The 24,758-nt window shown below is 34.3% G+C and overlaps 2 protein-coding genes across 4 annotated transcripts; both read right to left on the bottom strand.

Annotated features, from left to right (window-relative positions):
- Nucleotides 1-10,196: 10,196 nt before the first annotated feature.
- On the bottom strand, nt 10,197-14,840 carry LOC137720933 (synaptotagmin-3). Its single transcript, XM_068460052.2, has 13 exons — nt 14,727-14,840; nt 14,506-14,641; nt 13,882-13,980; nt 13,727-13,777; nt 13,535-13,658; nt 13,066-13,184; nt 12,854-12,955; nt 12,657-12,731; nt 12,445-12,521; nt 12,045-12,291; nt 11,130-11,498; nt 10,766-10,891; nt 10,197-10,667 (listed from the first exon to the last, which is right to left on the bottom strand). The coding sequence occupies exons 2-13, from the start codon at nt 14,614-14,616 to the stop codon at nt 10,539-10,541; spliced, it is 1,629 nt and encodes a 542-aa protein (XP_068316153.2). The 5' UTR covers nt 14,617-14,641; nt 14,727-14,840; the 3' UTR covers nt 10,197-10,538.
- Nucleotides 14,841-17,675: 2,835 nt separating this feature from the next.
- Nucleotides 17,676-23,134, bottom strand: LOC137721574 (synaptotagmin-3-like). 3 transcript variants are annotated; one of them, XR_015963479.1, is made up of 13 exons: nt 22,839-23,092; nt 21,918-22,016; nt 21,755-21,805; nt 21,540-21,663; nt 20,950-21,068; nt 20,740-20,841; nt 20,562-20,636; nt 20,379-20,455; nt 20,051-20,300; nt 19,546-19,926; nt 19,336-19,464; nt 18,984-19,224; nt 17,676-17,836 (listed from the first exon to the last, which is right to left on the bottom strand). XR_015963479.1 is itself a non-coding variant. In XM_068460667.2 (12 exons), exons 1-12 carry the CDS (start codon nt 22,947-22,949, stop codon nt 19,096-19,098), a joined length of 1,647 nt encoding a protein of 548 aa, XP_068316768.2. In that variant the 5' UTR covers nt 22,950-23,134; the 3' UTR covers nt 18,854-19,095. The 3 variants fall into 3 exon arrangements, 1 of the variants encoding a protein (XP_068316768.2); XR_015963480.1 differs by lacking the exon at nt 22,839-23,092 and having other exon boundaries at nt 21,918-22,112; XM_068460667.2 differs by lacking the exon at nt 17,676-17,836 and having other exon boundaries at nt 18,854-19,224; nt 22,839-23,134.
- Nucleotides 23,135-24,758: the final 1,624 nt, after the last annotated feature.

The raw sequence follows: 24,758 nt of genomic DNA on the forward strand, positions 1-24,758 counted from the left end.
CAAATGGTCTCTAGAATTGACCCTCACCATCGATATGGTCCCTGAAATTAAAAATCAATCAATGTAGTCTCTGAAAATAGGTGTCACAAATCAATGTGGTCATTCCGTCACAATTCTGTAAAAAATTATGTTAAGTGCTGATGTGGCACATAAATGGGTATCATAATCATTTTTTTCTCACAAATGGTCATTGAAATTGATCTGCGGCATCAAAATGGTCCATGAAATTGACCTGTAACATCAAAGTGGTCCCTGAATTGAAAATTGATCAAATTAGTCCCGCAAGTAAGTGTCCCAAAGCAACGTTAGTCATTTTGTCACAATTCTGTCAAAAATTTTGTTATGTGCTTATGTGACACATAAATGGATCACACAAGTTTAATTAAATTTTAAAAAAAATTACAAATAGGTTTAATAATTTAATAGTTAATAAAAAGTTGTGAAACCCAAAAACCCAATCTACAATCACCTTTGATCCCACTCCACATTCCTCTACCTTCTTCGCTGTCTATTCTCTAAAATAAATCTCAACACATCCATCTTTATACACTTTGACACCCTTCACCGAATTGAACCTAAATCGAAATCATCTTTGGTGACGGCTTTGCTGATTGGCAACAACTTCTGAGACATCATCGTCAACATTTAGTAGATCAACATCCTCACAACCTTAATCTTGGAGAGCTTGTTCGGCGATTTCCTAATATGGTTTGGTGACTCAAAGAACGACGATGTCTACCTTGAGATAATGAGGTTATAACTAAGGTGCGTCTATTGTTGGTTGAAAACTATTTCCAAACCCTCTCTTAGGCATTGGTTAAGCCTTGTACTTTTGAGGATTTATGGAAGGGAACTCTCTTCGCAGTAGGTTCTATTATAAAAAAATGAAAAAAAAATAAAATAAAATCCATTGTGCAAAAGGTATTTAGATAACTTTTTAAATTAATTATTAAACCCACATCAGCAAATAATTTTTTTTTTTTTTTACAGAATTGTGGCGAAATGATCATATTAATTTTCGACACATATTTTCAAGGACTACATTCATTGATTTTCAATTTTAGGGATCATCTTGATGGTGTGAGTCAATTTCAGGAACCATCTGATTGTGTGAGTCAATTTCAGGGACCATTTGTGATAAAAACCCGTAAATTTTATGAGACTCATTTATGTGCTACATCAGCATTTAATGAATTTTTTTACTAGAATTGTGACGGAAAAACTATATTGATTTGCAACACCTATTTTCAGACACTACATGAATTAATTTTCAATTTTAAAACCATCTAGATGATGATGGTCAATTTTAAGGATTATTTGTAATAAAAAAACCTTTAGCAGATTCAAGTGCGGTAGATTTGGAATGTTATCTAACATATGTTTCCATGTATGTAGACAAATAAAGCAAAAAAGCCGTCCTCCATGATTCTTGCATGTACTCATGATCATTCCTTTTCCAGGCTACACTACACTAACTTGCCAATCCCACTTCTATCTTGCATTGTCAATTCAAGCAGCTTTGGTTGGTAATATAGTATTCGTGGCCAATTAGAAGAAATTTAAAGAGTTATTGGAACAAAAATATATTAATGCATTTTGATGGTATTTATCAGTGTTCTAGAAGACTCTTCTTAAGCATTAGGTGGTTGACCACTACCACGATTAATCTCTAAGCGTTTCAAAATAAGAAATGACGTCTTGACCTGTCAAAGCACCCTCCTAGCTTGCCTAGAACCGCCTAGGCACCCCCAAGATTGCGACTATCACTTAGATAGAAAAATATAACTCTCATTTTGTATTTTTTTTAATAAAGTATAAGAGACTTATTGCATACTTAGATAAACAGTCATTGTATACTTGTTCCCCATGTTTTGAATATATTCTAGTACTTTGTAATTTATATGTTATTCTATTTTGCAATTTATGTAATGCAATACAATTATGTATTTTTTTTTAATAGGTAGACCTTTATTTATACATTATATAATAAATTTAATTAAAATTAAAATAACCGCCTAGGTCACCACTTAGACACTTAGGCACTAGACTCTTGTCGGTCGACAAACTAGTGTTTAACGCATTTTAGAACCTTGATATTTATACTATGTATTACTGTGTTAGTATTTAGCAAATATTATCATATTTAATAGATAATTTTTGCATCCCCAAAGTGAAAACTGCACATATTTCCTCATTTGTATAATGTATCTTAACCGAATAAAATTAATGATCAGAACCTTCATTCTATCTATATTATATATAAGCATAAAGGAATGATAATACTATGCAAATATGCAGCAATATTTAGGGATAGTGGCTGGTTGTCAAATCCCTCTTTTTCTCCACAGTCTCTTGAAACATATCTTTTACTTTGGGTGATAAAATAACACTAAAATGTTGGGTGGATCATAATTTAATGACAAAAAGAATACCCCCATTACAAAATGTATGAATCAATTTGTATCATGAATAATGGGGTTTGGGGGCCATGGCCCCCATGCTAGCTTATTATGCACCATCATGATGAATCATTGTTGGCCATGGAGTCAAATGGTGCCATTTTTTTAATCATGCAATTTCAATTTTTAATTTAATTTTTGAAATTTTTTTTTTTTTTATTTTCCTCCCACATGAGATGATGATCATGATAAGTTTGCCACACGTGCACATCATCACAGCAGTCGTTTTGTGGGTTCCCATGTCAACCCTGTTGACATTGCGACTTAGATCTTATCATCACATGAGTTGGATTTCTCTTTTCTGTATTTTCCATTACTTTTCCTTTTTATTTTCCTTTTTTCTCTTTGACTTTAATAGCAAATTATGAATGAAATTTAACTAAAAGAAAGACATCATATAAATTGGAAGAATATTACATACAAATTTCTGAAATATTCCCCAAATGAAATCTGTTATATTCCCAAATCGTTTCATTTTCCTCACTTAAAAAGAAATTGTTTAATTTTTCTGTAGATTATTTCTACAACCAAATGGGCTTTAAATACTCGCAATTTTTACATAAAGAGAAAGAATGTTTACTTACTTTTTTATGTATAAGAATGATATTCACTGCTTTAAAAGTTAATAGACGCATGATATAATGTGTCATAAGCGTGTACAATTGCACTAACTCTCCACCATTTGCTATACATGAAATTATTTAATGTTCCTTTCATGTTTTCCTTAAGCACCATGGGGCCAAATATGAAAAATAAAATAAAAATTAAATTAAATTAAAAAAAAAAAAAAAAAAAAAAAAAAAGTCTCAAAGAGAACTAGGTACGGTAGGTAGCCAAGAACAACCAGTTAAAATAATGGTGTGTGAACATCACCTTGCCTCCAGGAGCAAAAATTTCTCGATTTGCCACTACATTCTCTTTTCTTTCTCCCCATAATTTTTTAAGAGAAATGCTAATGGAAATCATTTATAAGTGAGACTCTTTATAGACTCTTTGTCAATTCATATTATTTGTATAATATTTTATAATGTTAACATAAAAATTAATTTAAATTATGAAGTGGCAGAGAGTTCCTGAAGTGTTTGCTCAACATATCTTTTAATTATATGTTATCTTCTTATTATAACAAGATGACGAAAAGAAAGAAATAGAAAGAAACTTTTCAGGAAAAAGTAGGTGGACTAGGATCCTCTCCTAATTTAAGGATGAGGATCCTCATGACCAATGGATGTGGGCCGTTGGATGAAAATTCAACGGCTACAAACAGAGGATCCTTTTAAAGTTATAATAATTATAACTGTTGAATTTTCATCCAACGGCTTATATCCCTTGGTCATGAGGATCCTCATCCTTAGATTAGGAGAGGACCCTGATCCAAAGTAGGTTTAGGTATGTCTAGACAATCATCTTGGACTGTCGATTTCTTAAAATAAAAATGCAAAATAAAAAATTAGTAAACTATGCTTGTTTAACTTTCCCAGAGCAGTAAATAAATTGTTTAAACAAATTTCCCACCTAAAACGATGCATTCAAAGTTCCAAAACTTGTAATATTAATACTAAACCCTAAAGTTCCAAAACAAATTTCCCACATAAAACGATGTATTCAAAGTCTCTAAACCCTAAAGGTCCAAGACTTGTAATATATATACTAGTGATGACGATGATATATGTCGTTTTAAACCTTAATAATCTTGGTGTTCTCGTTTCTGTTTTTTATCGGGTCGACGAACCATGCACATCATCAACCTCTAGAATTGGCATCCCGATTCAATGGTCAAAAACTGGCAGTTGGAAATATATTAGTCTATAGCTATAACCACCATTAGTTAATGAATCCACGAGAATATAGTAGGCAATGGGCAACCATCATGAATGTGTTCTTCGAGAAAACTCGTGCTTGGAAAATACTCTTCTTGGAAGACAACGTACTGAGTTGACTGAGTAATTTGTCTTAGGGAAATGTTAAGGAGACCCTCCCAAAAGTGAGACTCTTTATGGATTCTGTCATCTCTCAATTTAATGTCAATTCTCATTTATAAAACATAGTACAAAAAAATATGAGATGACAGATATTCCATGGGAAGTCCCAATTTTAAAAGAGTCCCCTTAGTGTTTTCCTTTTGTGTTAAAATGATATACATTCGTTTAACATCTATTCATGCAGTGGGGCCTTGTATTGATTGATTCTTCTCTCGTAATATCGTTTGGGGAAATGATTCATGCTCACAAGTTTATTTTGGCATACCTATGTTTAATTCTCTTTCACTTCATATAATCGTTTCAAATTGAAGGGGAAAATAGTGTGAAAGCCATTTTCCTATCGTTTATATTAGAAAAACAAATACTGTTGTAAAATTTTCTTAAGACGCCTTTTGGTTGAGCATAATTGTTTTAAAAAAGGAAAATAATTTATTTATTTATTACGTTACATATGCAATATGTTGGTGGTGTTTTTTTTTTTTTTTTTTTTTTTTTGAACAAATGATATTATCTATACTAAGAGGGTGAGAAAGTGGATGAAACCTTGCTCTACCAACTGAGCTATACACCCCCAAAATATATAGTAAAAAATAAGGATTGGTGTGGAAAAAAAAGGGGGTAGCTGCGGTCAAACTCTAATTCTGGAAAAAAGTTGGGGCCCCTTTTCCAAGTCTACCAGATAGAGATGATAGAGGACCATATCGTTGCGTTGGATAAGACGGCGCCGTCTCACTTTGAGTTCAATAGACTAGCAATAATGTAATTCAAATTCACTGTGAGAATCGAATATAAGACCTCTCACTTACAAGTGAAGAGAAATTATGTTGGTGGTGTTGTAGTAGGATAATTTTGGGGGGAAGAAAGTATGATTCTTGAGGATTTATTTATTCCTCAAATATACCATTAAATCCTTATGAGGTTTACCAGTGGATGTGGCCTTGGTTGAAAACTGAAATTAGGTCAAAATATTCCCCTTCACATTATGTTTGGAATAGTATAGTTGTATAGTACAGTCACATACACAACTTTGTTCTCTCTATGCAAATACAATCTTCCATCTCTATCTCTCTAAGAGTAAATTGGGAAGTGGGATTATTGGAAGTTTGAAAATGTGAGTTGGAGAGCTGAGTGCTCAGAGAATTTGTATCTGCCATTCTCCCCATTATTTCAAGCTTTTGGTAATGGTCTGCTGAGGCATCAAGAATCTTCATTTGGCCAGTTGTTCTCTCTTCCTCAGAAAGCAGAGGTACTGTCATAAAAAAAAATTGAAAATATAGAAAGTAGTTCAACTCCTTATAAGTACATGCAAGGTCTGTTAACTTTCCGACATGAGATTTACACTCTCAAGATCTTGCTCTATCTCAATCACAAGAACCTTAACGACATGACACCTCATAGATCAGCTTCTGAAATTGAGAGTGCACACAGTAGGGACCCAATTAAGGCATCCAAGCACCAAACACTAAATCCAAATAATCAAAAGAGTTAACCATCATATAATGAGGTGAGTGGAGTTCCCTATTCCCACCACTTTATATATCACAAGATAATATACCTTTTAAAAGAAAATTAAAATGCTGTAGCTTTTTAGAATTGCAAAAGTTATTCCTCTCCCCCACAAACGAACATCAACAAAGAACCAGGAAAGTGACCCCTTTTCATTTCACACCTCCTTTTGAGGACACACATGCATGCCTCACACTACAAACTTGCCCTAGCTACTGAGTGAGAACCAGAGAGAGAGAGAGAGAGAGAGAGAGAGAGAGAGAGAGAGAGAGGGAGGGCAATGAAGGGCTTCCTATAGCAGTGAGTGGAGATGCATTATAACAAAGAAAGAATCCTCATAAAAACCCTTTGTGGGGAGGGTATAGGATTCCCTTTACTATATCTCTAAAATTCGCCAGACTTTCTGGGGCAAGTCAACGAGAAAGCTGACCTTTTTTAATATCCAAGGGGAATAATAATCCCTCCTCTTATGGTGCTCCCCACTTGGGTAGTGAAAGTGATTAAGGGCATTCGATGTGTTGCATTTGAAAATTCTCATATAATCATGCATCCATTGCTTAAATAACTAATAATCTCTCTTATTGTGTAAATTAATATTGATTAAGTTGAATTTACCGTTTGATCAACTTGATCGATGGTTCTCAGTCATCCACGAATATTTTGGCATATTAAACCTATTGAAAGATCAAATTTCTAAACGCATAATGGTTCTTCATTCTCATTTTTCATAGAGTGCATACACACCGAACTTATTATGTCAATTAAAGAATTTAGAGAATATTTATATTATATGCTACGTTTACTTTAGTGGGGAGACAGAGATTATGTAACAAAATCATAATATGCAAAGTCGAAATTTTTTTTACTTGGTAGATTGGAACATTAATTATTGCACATGCTTGCTTTTCTTCTATACTCTCTCTTTTTTTTTTTGTCAGAAAGTAAACTTCATTAAAGATTAGAGGAAATTACAATTTGTGATCGATTGAATAAGTTCAAAAAAACACAAAACACTAAATAAACAAAGAGAGAGACGAGAGTAAAAAAACTCAAGCCAAAGAAAAACTACAACTCAAGATACTACGGGAAGCTTACACACGGACTTATAAGTAAAATTATTTATATTTAATATTTAAGTAAATAGCAAAATTATAGACAGGGAACTATACTAGCGACCTACCTAATTTTATTGTAGAAATTTTCGGGATCAATGATTGGACCAGGCAAACTAAAAATACCTCTTCTTGGATAAAGAAAGAGATTACTTGATCAATTTCCGTATTGATCATGATATACATACTAACCCAGGCATCCCTTTCAAATGCATGTCCCATTTTTGCACAGCAGGGTTATGAAAATCCACGACAAGCGACTGGCCGTATTGTATGTGCCAATTGCCATTTAGCTAATAAACCCGTGGATATCGAGGTTCCACAAGCAGTACTTCCTGATACGTACGTTGCAAAACAAACAACAACCAAAATCCCTGCAGAACTCAAACCACCGGCGCCACTGTCTCATCCCCGAGGGAAGCCATCACCCCAAAATTAAGATAATTTTGATTCGGGTGTTATTTTAATTCTATACTCTCTTTAATTAAGATAATTTAGATGGAGTCTTAACCATGCATATCGACTACAGGGGAACAAGTTGTCAAGCAGCTTTCCTTAATTATGACGTCACATGCATTTGATCATCAGCAAGTCAAACCTAATCCATGCATCCACTGGGGTCCTTATGTTTATATGATCATGCTTAATTTGAGTTCGTGCAAGTCGCTTTCTAACTTTTTCACTGTTTGCTTTTATTTTTTTGAAGCATATTCATGTATGTTGCCGTGCTTATGTGCATGTATCATATACATATAAATAGGATATAATTTATTTGTATTTGTAATGTTATGTCTGCGGTGTGATTGACTTGAAATTTTGATCTTGCCATACGTTTCAATTGCAAGAAATTTCTTGTTTTATTATACACTCGATAATCGACATCCCAAAAGAAATATAGAGGTTATAAAATAATAATCTTGTTGATTCAAGGGGAAGAGGTGCTGCAACACCTTAGGCCTTTCAACGTACTGAAATTAAAACTATGAACAAAACCCTAAATAAGGCTAACGAGAAAATGGAGGCGTTGCCTCTCTTGACGTGCTGCAGCTGCAATTACTTGTTCGATCAACCTCTTCAGCGAAAACATTATTTCACTTGTGCTATACAAATGGGAAAGAAGCGGTTAAAGAATTAGCAAATCAATAGTTTGATTTCATCACCAAAAGGTGGCTTGTTTCGTATCAATTATGAAATTACATAAACAATATTTTGTTTAGCTCAGAAAAAAAAGGCACCAACCTGTACAAGGTTTGCCACAAGACATGCAACCTTACATGCTCAACTTGAGCTTTACTTAGTGAATTCTCAATGGGATCAGTAATCCAAACCTATAATGTATTATTATATCTTTTAACTTTCTTATATGATAACGGATGCATAGCTTTAGAATACCTTCCTCAATTGTAGGGAAAGTTTTGTCGGAAAAGTTAGAGCTTAGTAATTTGGTTTTTTATTTTCATTTTTATGTTGGGGGTATTTTTAGTACTTTACATCTGAAGAGCTTTTTTAGTAGGATAAGTATTATGGTTTGATTTCCTATTATTTACTAGAGTTTACTATTGCATCTTGTAACTTAGTAGAAGAATCAAGTTTGAGAGGATGTAAAAGAATCAAGTCATTGTTTTTATAGTTATCGTTAAGGACAAGATGCAATTAAAACTAAATTCAAAATTTATTTATAAATCCACACCCAATAATCAAACACTCACAATCACACAACTTTTTCTCCTACATTTTACTATGGCTAAAACCCTTATTCCGTCCACTCCTCCTATAATAACCAAACCCTAATTCGCTTTCAAACAGAAAAACAGACCCTTTTTTTCACGAATAGATGGTGATTTGAAGTTTGAGAGCTCTCCTATATATATGAGTTCAAACTGAAAAATGCCAATCGTGTTTGAAAATCTTTGCCTAACTTTGACAACAAGACAGCCACCACATTCCAGTTCATGGCTTCAAATCAGTTGCCTTGTGTTCCTCCGATCTTTTGACGCGATGGCCCGGATTGTTCCCATCCCAAGTGTGGCATTTGAGTTGGGAATGGAACAATCAAGTCGACTTCGATGACCATTCCCATGGTAACCCTAATACCATACCAGGGACTATGGGATCGGGTACAAATCTTTAATTATGATCTGCAGCTAGGAATCCCGTTGAATATTTTTAATGAATATTTTAAATATTTACCCAAATCCTATAACCCTATTAATGCCGTTTAAATTTACCTGTTTCTACTTCAACTGATCCTAATTCCCCTTCTACGGTTTTCCTACTGCCTTCCACCACAATTTGAGGCGCAGACGTATTGTTACATTTTGGAAACGATATATATAGAGGGTAAGTTGGGCGTACAGAGAGAGGTAATATGAGTTTAAACAAATTTTAAGAATCAAACTTTGTAATCAATTTTTCTTCATCTTCTTTGTCCTTTGATTTGTTAACATGTTCTTGTCATATCGTATATTCAGTAGAAGTGGTATTTTTATCACATGAGTCTAACATTTTCAAAACTCATTAGTTTGGTTTCTCACTTTGAAAATATATTGATGTTGTCATCCACATTTATCTCACACCCCTCTGTCCAAATTCAACAAAATTTATGTTATGTGCTGATGTAGCACACGTGTGGATCCCACAACTCTAATTTGAAGGCACGACGTGGGCTAAACAAAAGAAAAATCAATTTTAAATATTGTTTAAAATTTTACACCATAAAACTTTGGGGAGTGGGGGGTGGGCCTTGGCATCGAGTTGGGCAGGCTTCCCCCATTCCAGGTTCATCCCCACTTTTTAATAAAAGAAAATGTGACTTGGGCTTGATCTGGTCTAAAGCTTGCAGAGGTGTCTAACCCAAGCTCAATCCCTTACCAACTGGCCTGTTCTAGCTGGCACAATTGAAATTGGATTTTGATTTGAAAAAGAGTACGCAGCCCAGCTCTAACCCAAAGTAAAATCAACAAAATCATCCAATTCCAAATCAGTAGGGGATTGCTTTGCACTTTACTGATGAAAACTTTGCCTTAGCTTGGTTGGTGTTATCTACGCCTATTTTTACTTCTCGCACACCGCTCTCAATTTCCGATTGTCAGATCCAATGAATTGAAAATGATCAGTGACAAAAATTAACAAGAGTATTTGGGACGTAAAAAAAAATACGTGAATAGCACTACCCTTTAGCTTTAAGGTTGCTTCATAATTGTCAACTGTACAAGATTGGTTGATAAGATACTAATTCACCATAATCTACTTCAAAATTGTTGGGATGTAAAAAGAAATGTTAAACCAATTTGCCCTATCCCTATGAATGACTACTCTAAAAATTGAAAAATCAAAACAATGTATGAGATCCAAGAATCTCTCTCCCTCTCCTCTTCTCTTCCTCCCATTCAAACGCGTAAATCATCGGTCGGAACAGTTGGAAATGACAGTTGAGACTTGAGATCACTTGCAACTCATTGTTTTCTAATCCCATGTCTTCAAGCCTTTGTCCAACTTAGCTCTACATGTATCCTTCCATTTTGGGAATCAATCAAATGGTACTTATGGTTGATACGGCCATTGTGTACCACATCGACAAGATTAATTTCCACGTATCCCAGTGATTCCTACACATGATCAGATGATACAGAATCTGAGCACTGTAAAGCATGTGGAGAAGAGTAGGGCATGGAAAAAAATAAGGGAACCATGGTGTTTTTCATACCTTGGCTCGGATTAGGGCTCTGCTTTTGCTCTTGACCTCGATAAGAATCTTGTCATTCAAAGGAGGCTCATCGAGCATAAATTGAAAATCTTCGTTCCAAAGTGGATTACGAGATTTCTTAATAATCTGCCAACGAAATAGAAAAAAAAAACTTAAGAAAATATGTGAACAAAACCACGAGAATGCTTACAAGATTTTACTGTCACAAAGGATTGTGTAGAACATGATTAAAGTTAAATAAATAGGTAAATGGAGCCACGAGACTGATTACGAGATTTTTTCATTGAATTTGTGGTTCATGCCTATGTTCAAAAAATGTTGTTGACAATAAAAAGGAGTTGATAGTTATCAAAGTGAGGTTCACCTTAGTTTTCTTTTCTTCTCCTCTAAAGCAAAGCAAAGCATAAGGATTGTTGTGATGCTCCCCTTCTACGTCCTCAGCTCCCTGGATCAAAACGGATAGTACACCAGCTCCACTAAGGGACTCATCACTCTCCGATGACCTTCCACTTTCGCTTTTCCCAAAACCATTACTAGATCCATTAAGTTTACTGCTTTCTGATTTGAAAGGAACAAAAGCAAGCTCCACCACGATTTGCCCCCTATGCTTCTTGTTTTGAGGATCATTAATATTTGTGTTCTTGACCAAATCTAGCACAAATTCTTTTGTCACACCTGGTGTTAGTACTTTTAAAGGAACTAACTGCATTCCCAATTTGTCATGTCTGCCAACCTGTGAACACAAAAGACGATCAAAACCTGAAATTGAACGTTGTTCACAAATTCAGAAACTAACAAACAGAATCTTTCGTCTAAACCTCACCTCAGACTCAGAGCAGATTTAAGAATAAATTATGGAGACACACTAATGACCAATACCAACGGAGAAAAGGTATTGATTTTAGTCTTATTCAGTAGAAGTTTGTAGAAGCTTATTAACGACCAATTTAGCAAGAACTAGTAGTATAATGAACTATGATGATATTGGGAAACTATTGTTCCATGAATATGCTTTCAAACACACATTTGAGACCAAAGAGCTCGAGAACCAATACTGATAAACACAAGACATCCCTTCTGATTCCCTTTTATCAAAGGACATGGCAACATCATTAACAAACTTCATATTCCTTAGCAGTTAGCATTAAGCAGAGATCAACGCTAATGAGGGTTCACACACTATTGCAGAAGAATTGCAAGAAATAACAAAATCAAACGGATTAATATTAAAATTTAATAAATTAGTATTTGAGCCAAAAGAAACAGCTGAGGGGAAAACCTTGTCCCAGTCATAGAGTTGTAACTCAAGAGCTTGAGTTTGAGGGTCCTTCACAAGAAGCTTGAACTTCTCATTCCACTCAGGATTCAACTTATTCATCTTGGTACTGGTTTGCTTTGCTGGCAACCTATCTTCAGTGAGGGTTAGTTTGACATAAGGATCGGAACTTCCCAAGATGTCCATCTTCAAAAGCTTCAGCGCTCGAATAACCTTTACATGAAGGATCCCTACAGGCTTCTTGGCCACTCTGTTGAAATATTTAAAGGGAAAATCATTTTTGTGAAACAAAAAGATATTTGAAATAGATATAAGTAAAACAAAATATACAATCAAAAAATTTTAGGTGAAAAGAATGAGCTAGATGTGCCAAGGCCAGCTGCACCATCTCATAGTTACTCACGTTGAAGCGTCAAGAACAGGTATTTCCAGTGTTTGAGGCCATAGATAGAGGCCTGCGACTTGTTTTTTGATGGTCTCCTGTAAACACGTAAATGGTTAGTTAAATCAAATCAAACCAACATCTGCACATGCATAAATCATCTACACAGCTATCCAAAACTCATCTAATGTATAATCACAATCCTATCCAGAAAAGAATTACTGGTGAAGCACCTGAACAAACCAATAAAGGCCTGGTATGGCCATGATGTCCCCTCCCAATACCTTGATTCCAAAATCAACATGTGGCTGCAAATAAATTGAAGAAAAAAAATCATCGTATCAATGCAAACCAACTAAACCAGTCAGAAAAAAATGCAATCCAAAATAAAAAGTGAAAAAAATAAAAGAAAAGTTAGCTCTTCTGAGACCTTCTCCAATAAAGACACCACAATGCTTGCAAAACATGGAAAAGTCGGCACTAGAGGTTTCAGAGTTACCCGTGGTGCTGCAAATACTTGCAAATCCACTAACTGAGAATACCAATAATCAGTATTCTGAAAACAATGCATCAAGCATAGCATTGTATAAAGAATAAAATATAAATATTCTTCTCCTAAAGGATTTTGCTTTGATTTGTTACCTGAACTGTAATTCTTAGAGACAACAACTTCAACACCAGAACTATGTTGGGGTTGCCAGCCCATCTAAATGCCGGTTCCATGACTAATTCATTCTCATTAGTCTCATAAACTTTTAGACCTGCAAGATTCAAAATTAACCAAAATATATCATAACAAATCTCGAAGGGTTAATGCATAAACCAAAATATTGTTTTGAATTTTAACCATGATTTGCACACGTTATGCGAATATCCTTTTAGTTCCGCGTTGACTGATGTGAGATAAACAGAAATATGCATACAAAACAAGGAAGAACTGTCACTTATGAATCAATGGGAGTGGTGCCCTAAACTTCTGTAGACTCATCGTCATCGCATTTCAAATTTAACAAAGAGCATTAAAAAGTGCTAGATAAGAAAATCAAAATGCCTTTTGCACTCAGAAAATATTAAGCATTTATGATTAAGCTATCAACGTGAGTAGGCTAACCATAAATTATGGGTGGCAGATTTCCAAGACTCAACTTGTCAAATTCAATATCCTCAATGTGATACTTCCCTATATACTCAGCGAATATAGGTTTTGTCATGCTTCTTATTGTAGAACAAATTGCCTGCACAATAAATAACCAGTCTCTCAAAAAGCAGTGCAAAAAAATACAACTGTTAACCAGATTATCACCTTGTGAAGGTAAGGCCACATTTCAACGAGAAACTTGTTTAACCAGTCAACCTGCACAGTGATGCGTATAATCAACATTGAGGTGAGGTGTTAGCAGGAGTGAGAGAAAGAAAGGGCAAAGGCTCAATGTAATAAGATTGAGAGGAGATACTAACTCGTTCATAGTCGGAAAATTTAACCCACATTGGTATTTCAGGTAGAAGACCTTGCAAAGTACTAGAATCTAATTCGTGCAGCGGCCTGATAATTGGATCCTGAAACATTAAGTATGTTGAGCACTATACACGCTTAACACTTCACAGTACTTTTGTTTAGCAGTGTTCTTCATCGACTCAAAAGTCATACACCAACCTCTTAGTCACAATCAAAGATTCAAGAGGGGAAAGCAGGGGAGGTGAAGTTAATTTTGGTTACATGAAGGATGAAAAGTTCACTTGATGGCTTATTGGTTGCAGAAGAAAGAACAAAAGGGTAAACTTACCAATTGGTTTTCTTTTGAATCAGCATAAACTCTCTCTCAAATAATTGAAGACATAAGCTCAAAATTCAAAAATAACATAAAAATTGGAATTGAAGATTTCCTAGTTTCTTCTGAAACTCAGAAATTCATAAGAGATGCAGGTGATACTGAATGCAATCAAATCCATGCAAGACTAGAAAATTAAACCATTTGTTTGATCCAAAATCTCAAAACATAAAAAGATCAATTAATTAAGCGAACACCATGAGCAACCAAAAAAACCCAGAAATCAAAAGCTTCAAATAGTAAAAGATTTTACCTTCACTTCCTCAGGCTCTGAATAGATGAAAAGATAGAAACCCACCAAGAGTCCCACCAAACTTCCAATGCCAAAGCCGATGAATCCCAAGAAAGTGCTTAAAACTCCCATCTTTTTCCTCAGCTACTTCAGGAAGCTGTATAACCAAAAGAAGAACTCTATTCCATTTTAATATCCAATAAGATTTAAAAGCGATAGGTTGTTTTTTAAGTGAAAAATACAGTGTCTGAGAGTGAGAAGAGCGCCAAAAGAAACAGAGAGTCACACGCGGTGTTGTTTCACTTTCAATTACTATGGCTTTCTTCAGAGTTTGAAACTTTGAATTTGTTTTGTTTCTTTTCTTTGCCTCGAAGGAAACGGCCCTTTGCCTGATGAAATTTTTCATTACGACGGAAATACGGTTGGTACATCACGTGTTTTTATGTTAGTGGTGAAAAATTTTAATTTTTAAGTTATTAATTTTTTAACACAAATCTCATCATTTCTATAATGACACGCTGGTATGCCAATCACCCTGAAAAATCTCTCCTTTGCCTGATCACCAGCGCCTCTCAGTAGTCACTAAGTGTACATGTAACTCCTGACTAACATGATTACTGGTTTTTACGTTCTCAATGTGGGAAGATTAATGTTATTCATACCATGTTTTTATATCACTTTTCTATACCATCTTAGGTGGCATCTAATATGGACTGTCATATGATTTGAAAAATGTGTAAAATCCAACGAAATGAAGGAGAAAGACTCATCGTATACCACAATCATCATTTAATTAACTAGTTTTTCTTAATTATTAGTTTATTAAATAATGAACTAAATTTAAAAATCTGATTAATGATGTGGTTGCCCACATCAAATGCCACCTAAGGTGGTATTAAAATGTGGTACAAAAACATAGTATGAATAGCATTACTCATGTGGAAAATGACATTGTGCCCACCCTTGCCAATTCATTATTTGTAAAGTGCAAAGCAGGTCTAGAACTCCTAACCTAAGTTCGAATTCAAACTCTCACATATGCATTTTTGGGCACCACAAAGTTGGTAATTAGATAAAAAGTTGTTTATATCGTAGAGCAAAGATACGCTAAAGTAAATCACCGCCAAGTAGATCTAATGATCCCAAGAAATGCATTAGTGAGAATTTGAACTCAGATTAGAAGTCAGTTTCCATTAGATCAACTCATTGGGGTTAATGTGGGAGATACTTTTAAGTGGGATGAGCTATCCTTATTAATTAGGCATGATTAGAATATCTGGTATTCTATCAACCTAACTAAACAACTTGTCCTCCTGATGATGAAAGCTTGTGACCCAATTTTATGTGTAATAGGAAGGTGTATATTATTTCCTGGATAACTTAAAAGGATATTTTTCATACTTCAAAGGAAAATAGATAAATATATCGTCATAAAAATGATATAATATGTATGTATTTATTTAGTATATAAAAACCATTAAATACAAGTGTTTTGGGACCATATGGTCATTTGCTTTACTTAAAATGCTATGGATTAAGTACAACTAAACCTTGATATATCTTTGGAGAAATAAAAAAATTGCTAAAGAAATAAAAAAATTGCTAATGTAAGTGAATACATACAACACCAAGAAAAACCAACAAAGAAAAGGTAGGACAAGGATTCCCATTTGGTTTTCAGCTAAATAATGGTTTCTGAGAGTGGTATAACTTATTACTTTGGGTTCTGAGATTGTAAATCAACAGAAGTGGTCCTTGAGTTTGTCCACTATCAATTATTTTTGTTTTTTCATGAAAAATCTGTGTTAAATAGGGACTAAAATGATAAAAACACCCTCAATTTAATAAACAATGGGCCGAAATGATTTTTAAAAAGTTGAGGGAATTTTTGTAAATTTTGGTCCCTTTTTAACAGAAAATTTTCATCGATTGACCAAAATGATTAATGGTGAACAACTATCTCTATCGATTTTAAATCTCATGAATTAACGTGAGGAGTTATACCAATAACCATTTTGACTAAAAAACTTAATAATAAAACACAAAGCTTAATGGTTGGAGATTCTTTGCAAGTGCTCGAACATTACGGGTTTTGGAATATTACATACATTTTGATTATTTTCCAACAAAAAAAGAATATTACATAATCGTTTTAACATATTCTGTTTACAATGTTGCTAGATGGGTTGGCAAAACATTAAACTTTAAGAAAAATTAATAGAATATGTCTGTGAGTACAAACTGAAGGAATCTTTTAGTTTTAAATACAGAGGTGGATTGTATGTCCTCCTATTTTCCTACTTTTCCCATGCCCTTCTATTTATGTGATCATAATTAAGCCACGTGAACATTTTATATTCCTATTATTTTTTGTTTTATTATTTCTATAAAAAATTAATATAATTTTTATTGGTGTTACGTGTGACATCCCACATCGCTCAGGGTAGTGATCCTTATATGTATATTCTCATCCCTACCTAGCACGAGGCTTTTTGAGAGCTCACTGGCTTCGGGTTCCGTAGGAACTCCGAAGTTAAGCGAGAAGGGGGCTAGAGCAATCCCATGATGGGTGACCCACGGGGAAGTTGCTCGTGAGTTCCCAAAAACAAAACCGTGAGGGAATTGTAAGCCCAAAGCGGACAATATCGTGCTACGGTGGTGGAGTGGACCCGGAAAGTGATTTGCCTCGGGCCGGGATGTGACATTACGGGTATTTTACAAGTTGAAACATTAGCGTTGACGTAAGTACTTATTCAAGCAGTTATATTACAACTCAAATATGTTATTGTCGAATGATGCTCCAAATATGTTAAATTCTGTGCTCGAAATCCTCATTCTTAAATCACTTCTATAACCACGAAGCTAACTTGGCACTTGGAGATTGGTTTGCCAATGCACACTAAATATGATCAAGAACATTAATACGTAGGAAGAAAAAAAGGGTCAAAGTTTGGAAGACTGTACTATTCTATTATATCAGGGGAAACCGAACATCTGGTTTTCTTCTCCTTTTTTTAAGCTTCTTCGTCATCCTTTTTTCTTAAATAATGGCTTTGATGAATAAGCTTCTCTTATTATAAATTATAATGCATTAAGTACCAAAGAGATTTTTAAGTGTGTTAGAAACACGATCCGCAATATTAAATGTATTACATTACATTTAACGTACTGGATTGTATTTCCGGCACATTAAAAATTTCTCATCAGTACCCGAGTCAAAGATGATTAACACACTTAACACAGTTTTCTATATTAAATAAATATTAGAATTGCTAGATCCTAGATATGAAAATGTGTTCACACCGGCTTTTCCAATGTCTTGTTTGCTGCAACTCGGATCTGCAGATGCAACCTAGGCAGCCAAAAAATAAGACTTAATGGTGAAATACATATATATTTGTATATTAACAATTAATAAAAATATTTTCTTGTACCAAAAAAAAGAACGAAAATTGTTGCATTATTTATTAAAACAGCAGGATTTTTTTTTTTTTTTTTTTTAATTCGTATACATTTTTGTATTCAATTGAGAATTTGAGAGACTCTAATAGATTTATAAATTCATGATTTTTATGGAGTTTAATTGATTTGTAGAGATTCCATATTAAGCGGGGTGTATTCAATTGAGATTTTGAGAGAATTTAATTATTTTAATGAATCTAGAGGTATTCAATTAGGATTTTCAGTGATTCTCTAAAATTCAAGGTGTATTTAATTAGAATTTTAAGATAGTTTATTAAAATCCTTAGAAATCCGGGTGTATTAAATTAGGATTTTAAAGAAGTTTATAACATTCTAAGTTATTCAATTAGAAATTGATTTTAAAGAATTTGAAAAAATTGAGGAATTAGAAGGAATTGGAGAGATTTCGTAGTATATTTTAAGCATCCACAAATCTCACCTCTTCCCATGAGATTTCAAGGGAATTGAATCAAAATTTAATATGGAATCTCTACAAATCAATTAAACTCGATAAAAATCCATGAATTTATAAATCCATTAGAGTCTCTCAAATTCACAATTGAATACACCCCCTAAATTTTGATTCAATTCCCTCGAAATCTCATGGGAAGATGTGAGATTTGTGGATGCTTAAAATACACTACGAAATCTCACCAATTCCTTCTAATTCCTCAACTTTCTCAAATTATTTAAAATCAATTTCTAATTGAATACACTTGGAATGTTACAAACTTCTTTAAAATCCTAATTGAATACACCCAGATTTCTAAGGATTTTAATAAACTATCTTAAAATTCTAATTGAATACACATTGAATTTTAGAGAATCACTGAAAATCCTAATGGAATACCCCTAAATTCATTAAAATAATTAAATTATGTTAAAATCCCAATTGAATACACTCCGCTTAGTATGAGCAAGCAAATCCACCTTACCCTCTCTATTTATGAGCTTTGCATTCAAAGATAAGGAGTTCGTAGGATAAATCACCATAAAAGTTTAGACTCCCTATTATTGTGCAGGACTTGAACTTTTACCTCACCCATGAAATTTCCAATGGCCATCCTGCAAAGTAGCAAGTCATAGATGATCGAAGAGTTCGACTTGCGCTTTCACTCAAGATTACTGTAGCGTTGAATTTTCCATTCCTCAAATCATCTTCCAGCTAATTTTAACATGTATCACTCCATTTTTTGAATTGATTAAGTGGTATTTGTGGTTGATCCGGCCGTTATGCACAACGTCTCTTAGATTGATTTCTACATGTCCCAACGATTCCTAATGATAACAATCGAAAGAAAATCATAAGTTGTCAACTATGAGCAGAGATTACTTGTTTACTAGTACTAGTTGTGTAAACGAAAGTATAATGGTCGAACTATTTCACACCTTCATTCGGAAACTAATGCCGGTCCTCTTGCTCACAACCTCAATATGAAGTTTCTCATTCAAAGGTGGCTCATCTAGCATGAATGGGAATTCCTCGTTCCAACGTGGATCACGAGTTTTTCGAAGCATCTGAAGAAACCACATTGTATCATACTGTTACCAGAAAGATTGTTACATTGCTGCTAACCAGAGACTAAAACCAAAACTTACATGTGTTTTCTTCTGTTCTCCTCTAAATAGGAGGATGGCATAAGGATTGTTGTGGCACTTCCCTTCCACATTTTCGGCTCCTTGAATAATAACCGATAGTAAACCTGCCCCGCCTAGGCTTCCCCCATGTGATGACATTGACATATCAATTCCGCTTTCATTTCTCCTATGTGCTGCATTAATGGGTCCACTAAATCTGCTTTTGTCTTCTTTGAAAGGCACAAAAGTTAGCTCCACCACAAGCTGCCCTCTTTGCTTCTTGTTTGGACTATTGCTAATATTCGTGTCCTTGAGCAAATCAAGTTTAAATTCTTTCGTCTCATGGGGTGTAAGTTGTTTGAGAGGAACTACCTGCATTCCTATCCTATCATGCCCACCAACCTGCAGGAAGAGCAAATTTGAATGATCAGAGAGACAACCATACTTCTAAAATATAACTACGAGATTTTTTTGCTTCCAGTGATCCTATATTTTGAAAAAAGTGTAAGTAGGTAGGAGAGGAAACCTTGTCCCAGTCAAAGACTTGTAACCGAAGAAGTTGGGTCTTAGGATCCTTCACAAGAAGCTTGAACTTCTCGTTCCACTCAGGGTTCAGGTTTTTCTTCTTGACAGTTGTTTTCTTTGCTGGTAGCCCATCTCCAGTCAGGCTGAGCTTGACATAAGGATCGGATGATCCTAAGATATCCTTCTTCAAGAGTTTAACCGCATGAACAACATTCACGCGTAGTATTCCCACCGGCTTCTTTACAGCCGCTCTGTATAAATGAAAAAAAATCATAAAATGCAGACAAAGTGACTAAAGCAGAAAGCTGTATCATCTCAAATTAACTTACGTTGAAACGTCAAGGATAGGTATTTCAAGCGTCCGAGGCCAGAGGTAGAGGCTTGCAACTTGCTTTTTAATAGTCTCCTGCAGGAAATTATGTCATAGTTGATTCAAATCCAACCAAACATTTAAATGTCAGACAATTAGATAAAATCCCAACTTCAACACGAAAGTATTACCAGTGCAGCACCTGAACAAAACGATAGAGGCCGGGTATAGACATGATATCGGCTCCCAATATATTCATTCCAAAATCTATATGAGGCTGCAGATAGTTAAGAGAAACTTAGCATACAAAACAGATCTTATTTATCCAACCTTTTTAAGGCACGAAAAGAAATATGCGTTAACTGGTGTCTTCTGCTCACCTTCTCCATCAAAGACACCACAATGTTTGCAAAACATGGAAAGGAAGGCACAAGCGGTTTGAAAGCTATCCTTGGCGCTAAATATACTTGTAAATCTACTAACTGAAATGAATTTTGGTCAAGTTTCTGAACAAATTCATCCACATTGAGAAAACGAATTACAAAAGTCTTGTTCCTCTGTCAAAAAATGTTTCCTTGGGCTCTTCTTACCTGCATTGTAATTCGTAAAGACAGAACTTTTAACACCAAAATTATGTTGGGGTTTCCAGCCCATTTTATTGATGGTTCCATGACTAATTCCTTCTCGTTCGTCTCAAAGACCTCTAAACCTGAAACGTTATAAATAAAAATAAATTATAACACCAGATGGACAAGCATATGATGTTTGTTTGCAACTAGAACTGTACTTTTCCTCGTGATGTATACATTTATGCATCAATATGTTTTCTTGGTCATAAGCTTTGGTCAAACTTTCTTCAATATTATATATCGTGTCTTTCATTCTTTCTTGTTGGAAGCATTAAGTTATGTAGCCAAATACTGAGACTTAAGTAATCAGCAGGTCTAACATAGACTGATTGAATATTCATCCCTCCTTTAAAAAATTACGATGATTTTTACTGCGAGTATGCATAACTATTTCTGGATTTGAAGTTATTGTTCAATGGAGGTTCTTCAAGACTGAAAATATATGCAGGACTTCAGAAGAGAACAGAAAGTGCTGATCTATAAAACTGAAAACTATTTGTGCACACCAATATGCAGTAAACCGAATTAGAAATGGCTGTGACCAAACTCACCGTTAAGAATAGGAGGAAGAGTTCCCATATCTATTCTCTCAAACTCAATTGATTCAATCTGAAACTTTCCAATGTACTCATCAAATATAGGTTGAGCCACGCTTCTTATTGTTCCCGCAATTTCCTATCAATAATGTTAAAATCATATATCAAAATTAAAACATTATTAACAACAATCGAAAGGGATTCAAAATGACCAAAGACTAGAATATCACCTTCTCAAGGTAAGGCCATAAATCTGCAATAAATTTATTCAACCAGTCTACCTGCAAAGTTGTGAACATAACCAATACATAATGAATAAAGATATAGCTTAGGAGAAGCAACAGAAACGATACTAGAATTTTGATACGGAGGAGATTCGAAGGGGATACTAACTCTATGATAATTAGGGTTCTTCACCCACAGTGGAATTTCAGGAAGAAGATCTTGCAAGGCCAATTCATCTAAATCATGAAGTGGCCTGCAAACTGGATCCTGCATAGTATGTCAAGTTACTATAAGCAAATGCAGACATGGTTGGCATAATTTAACTTTCTTCAGTTTATAATCTTAGTCATACTTTAATTTACTATTACACATCGGAATTTAATTTAATTGGATTCTTTGAAGTAGTTTACTGAGAAAGCGATGTTTAAGAATTTAATAATTGCTAGTGAAACAATCACTCATATTTAGAATGAAAAAAAGTTTAAAGTTATTATAATTCCCCTAAACAAACATAAGAATCCGAGTGTAAGCATCCACATTACGAAACTATCCTCCCATCTTTTGCATAGTCTTTGACATGAGTTTAGCAGCTTGTCTCAACTTTCAAATGAATCATTAATTCCATTACATTCTCACATCAGATGATAATATAAATTGAAAAACCGAGTGAAAATAAACCCAGGATGAGAGCTTCACAACATTCTAAATTAAGATTAAGCTGGTGAGATAAAGAAAAAAAAAAATTAGACATCTAAATGAGGCTTGTATCACTGTTGGTTATGAGCATTCACCCGGAATTCGAGTTCCTAGGTTTCATTGCACCTCCCCTGATATTGCTTGTATAAAAAGAAACGATTAAACATCTTTGCTTTCCATTTGAATTTTCCCATGGAAAATAGAAGCATGATCAAGAATATACAATTTGCATTGCCAATCTGGAAAAATCAAAATCTGGCTGGAAACCAGCTAAAAATCAATTTGAAAAGAAAGTAAATTATCCAAGAGACGTAAATAATTTATCAAGCATAAATCTTTGCAATCATCAATAAATGAATGATCAAACAAAGAACAATAAGGAAATGGATTTACCTCAACTTCTTTGGGATTTGAATAAACAAAAAGGAAAAACCCCACCAAGAGTCCAAGAGGAATTCCAATTCCAAAACCAAGAATTCCCAATAAACTGCTCACAAATCCCATCTTCTAAAACCTCCCAAAAACTCAGAGAACCGACATGCATTAACGACAATTGGCACCTAAGCCACCGGAAACTTTCCCAGAAAACAAAACTGGCTCCAGCGATGGATTCTAAGGGGAGAATGCGCTGATCAGAAGCGTTTCGAATAAACTCCACAATTCAAACCGCCAAAACAGAAGAAACTTCTGAACTAGTTCAAAACATCCACTGTTGTAACAAAACTGCTCCTCCAAATAGACTATGAAATGACCTAATTATCCAATGTCGTGTTTGTTATACTTTGTATATGTTACAGCTTGAAGGCCACGTAAACCCTCAAAGTGTATGTATGGATGATCTAAATTTTCCTTTTCTTTTCTAGCAATTATTAGAGGGGTTTGTGGGTTGTTTTCAGGCTGTCGAATATTCTATTGTTTTTTTTGTCAAAAAAATTCGATTGGTTGTAGTCTTTTAGATTTATGTAGAAATCACAATTGAAGAAATTAGAATCTCCTACATTTTTTTCGATACTTTTTAGATCAAATATTAGTTTTTTTTTTTCAAGATTTAATTAACGCGCTTTAGTGTAGATAATATCATTTATTAAAAAAAAAATTAACGGGCTTTGACCAATTCCCACGTGAGCATATTTTTTTTAATTTATTTTTTAAAATCACATGAATTGCCGACAATCTAGGAAATTTAATCTCCCCAATCCCTTGAATTCTTATTCTTTTAATGAATTTTCCAATAAAAGTAATAATTAATTTAAGTAAATCCAGCCACTTAATACTACAGTATAATGGTAGTAGTGGTAGTCTTAATACTACGGTCTAGTAGTTCACTTATTCTATTATAAGTTCATTTTAATAACGGTCTAGGTGGTAGCAATTCCCTAAAATAAAATGAAATGAAATTGATCACCGCAATTGTAGGGAAAATGTTAATTAAATTTTCAAATGGAAGAGATGTTTATTTTTATGACATTCAAAAACAAGACATTTATGTCAAAACACCTCGATTATTAATTCAGTTTGATTGTTTCTTTCTTTTCTTTTCATCCCTGAAGACACTCTTTCCTTGTTTATGGGGGCATCCGGCTTTGAACCTGTTCATCTAACATCCGGCTTTGAACCTGTTCATCTAACATGCGTGAGACCTTGCAAATAATGTTTTCTTGTTAGATTATAAGTGTTCTATTTATTGGTTTGAAGAAATGGGTAATCCAAACTTTCAACCTTCTTAACTCGCTTGCAAATATCGAAAAGTCTCACCACCCCAGTCAGTTTTTTGGTGCGGCCAACTATATATTCCCCTCGGGGAATGCTAAGAAGATTTTCTTAAAAGTAGAACTTTTTACTCCATCAGTTCTCTGTCATCTCTTAATTTAACATTAATTTTCATGTCAACATTATAAAACATTGCACTAAAAGTACGAGGAACAAATAGTGTATAGAAAATCACACTTTCAAGAAAGTCCACTTAGCATTTCTCATATTTCGACAATTAGTTGAATAGACTTTGAAGTATGGTCATGACTCATGATTGAAGGTAAATTTGGAAAAGTATTAAAAACTTATGTATTAACCAACCTATATCAATTAGAAATTGAATTTAGGCCTACTCCAAACCTAACTTCCATAGGCCACTAAAATCATTTGGACATCAGCCAGTTATATCTCTAAATGGGCTTTACATTGCGTATACACCTTTTTTTTATTTTTTGTTTTTTGTTTTAGATAAAACTCACACTTGAAGATCTACAGGGTCTGCCCAACCTTGTATTAGCCATGGTGATTAGGCTACATACACTGTGGATGCTATTCGCCAAT

The sequence above is a fragment of the Pyrus communis genome, chromosome 1 (genome assembly GCF_041283825.1).
Source record: "Pyrus communis isolate YQ-2024b chromosome 1, ASM4128382v1, whole genome shotgun sequence".
NCBI lineage: Eukaryota > Viridiplantae > Streptophyta > Magnoliopsida > Rosales > Rosaceae > Pyrus > Pyrus communis.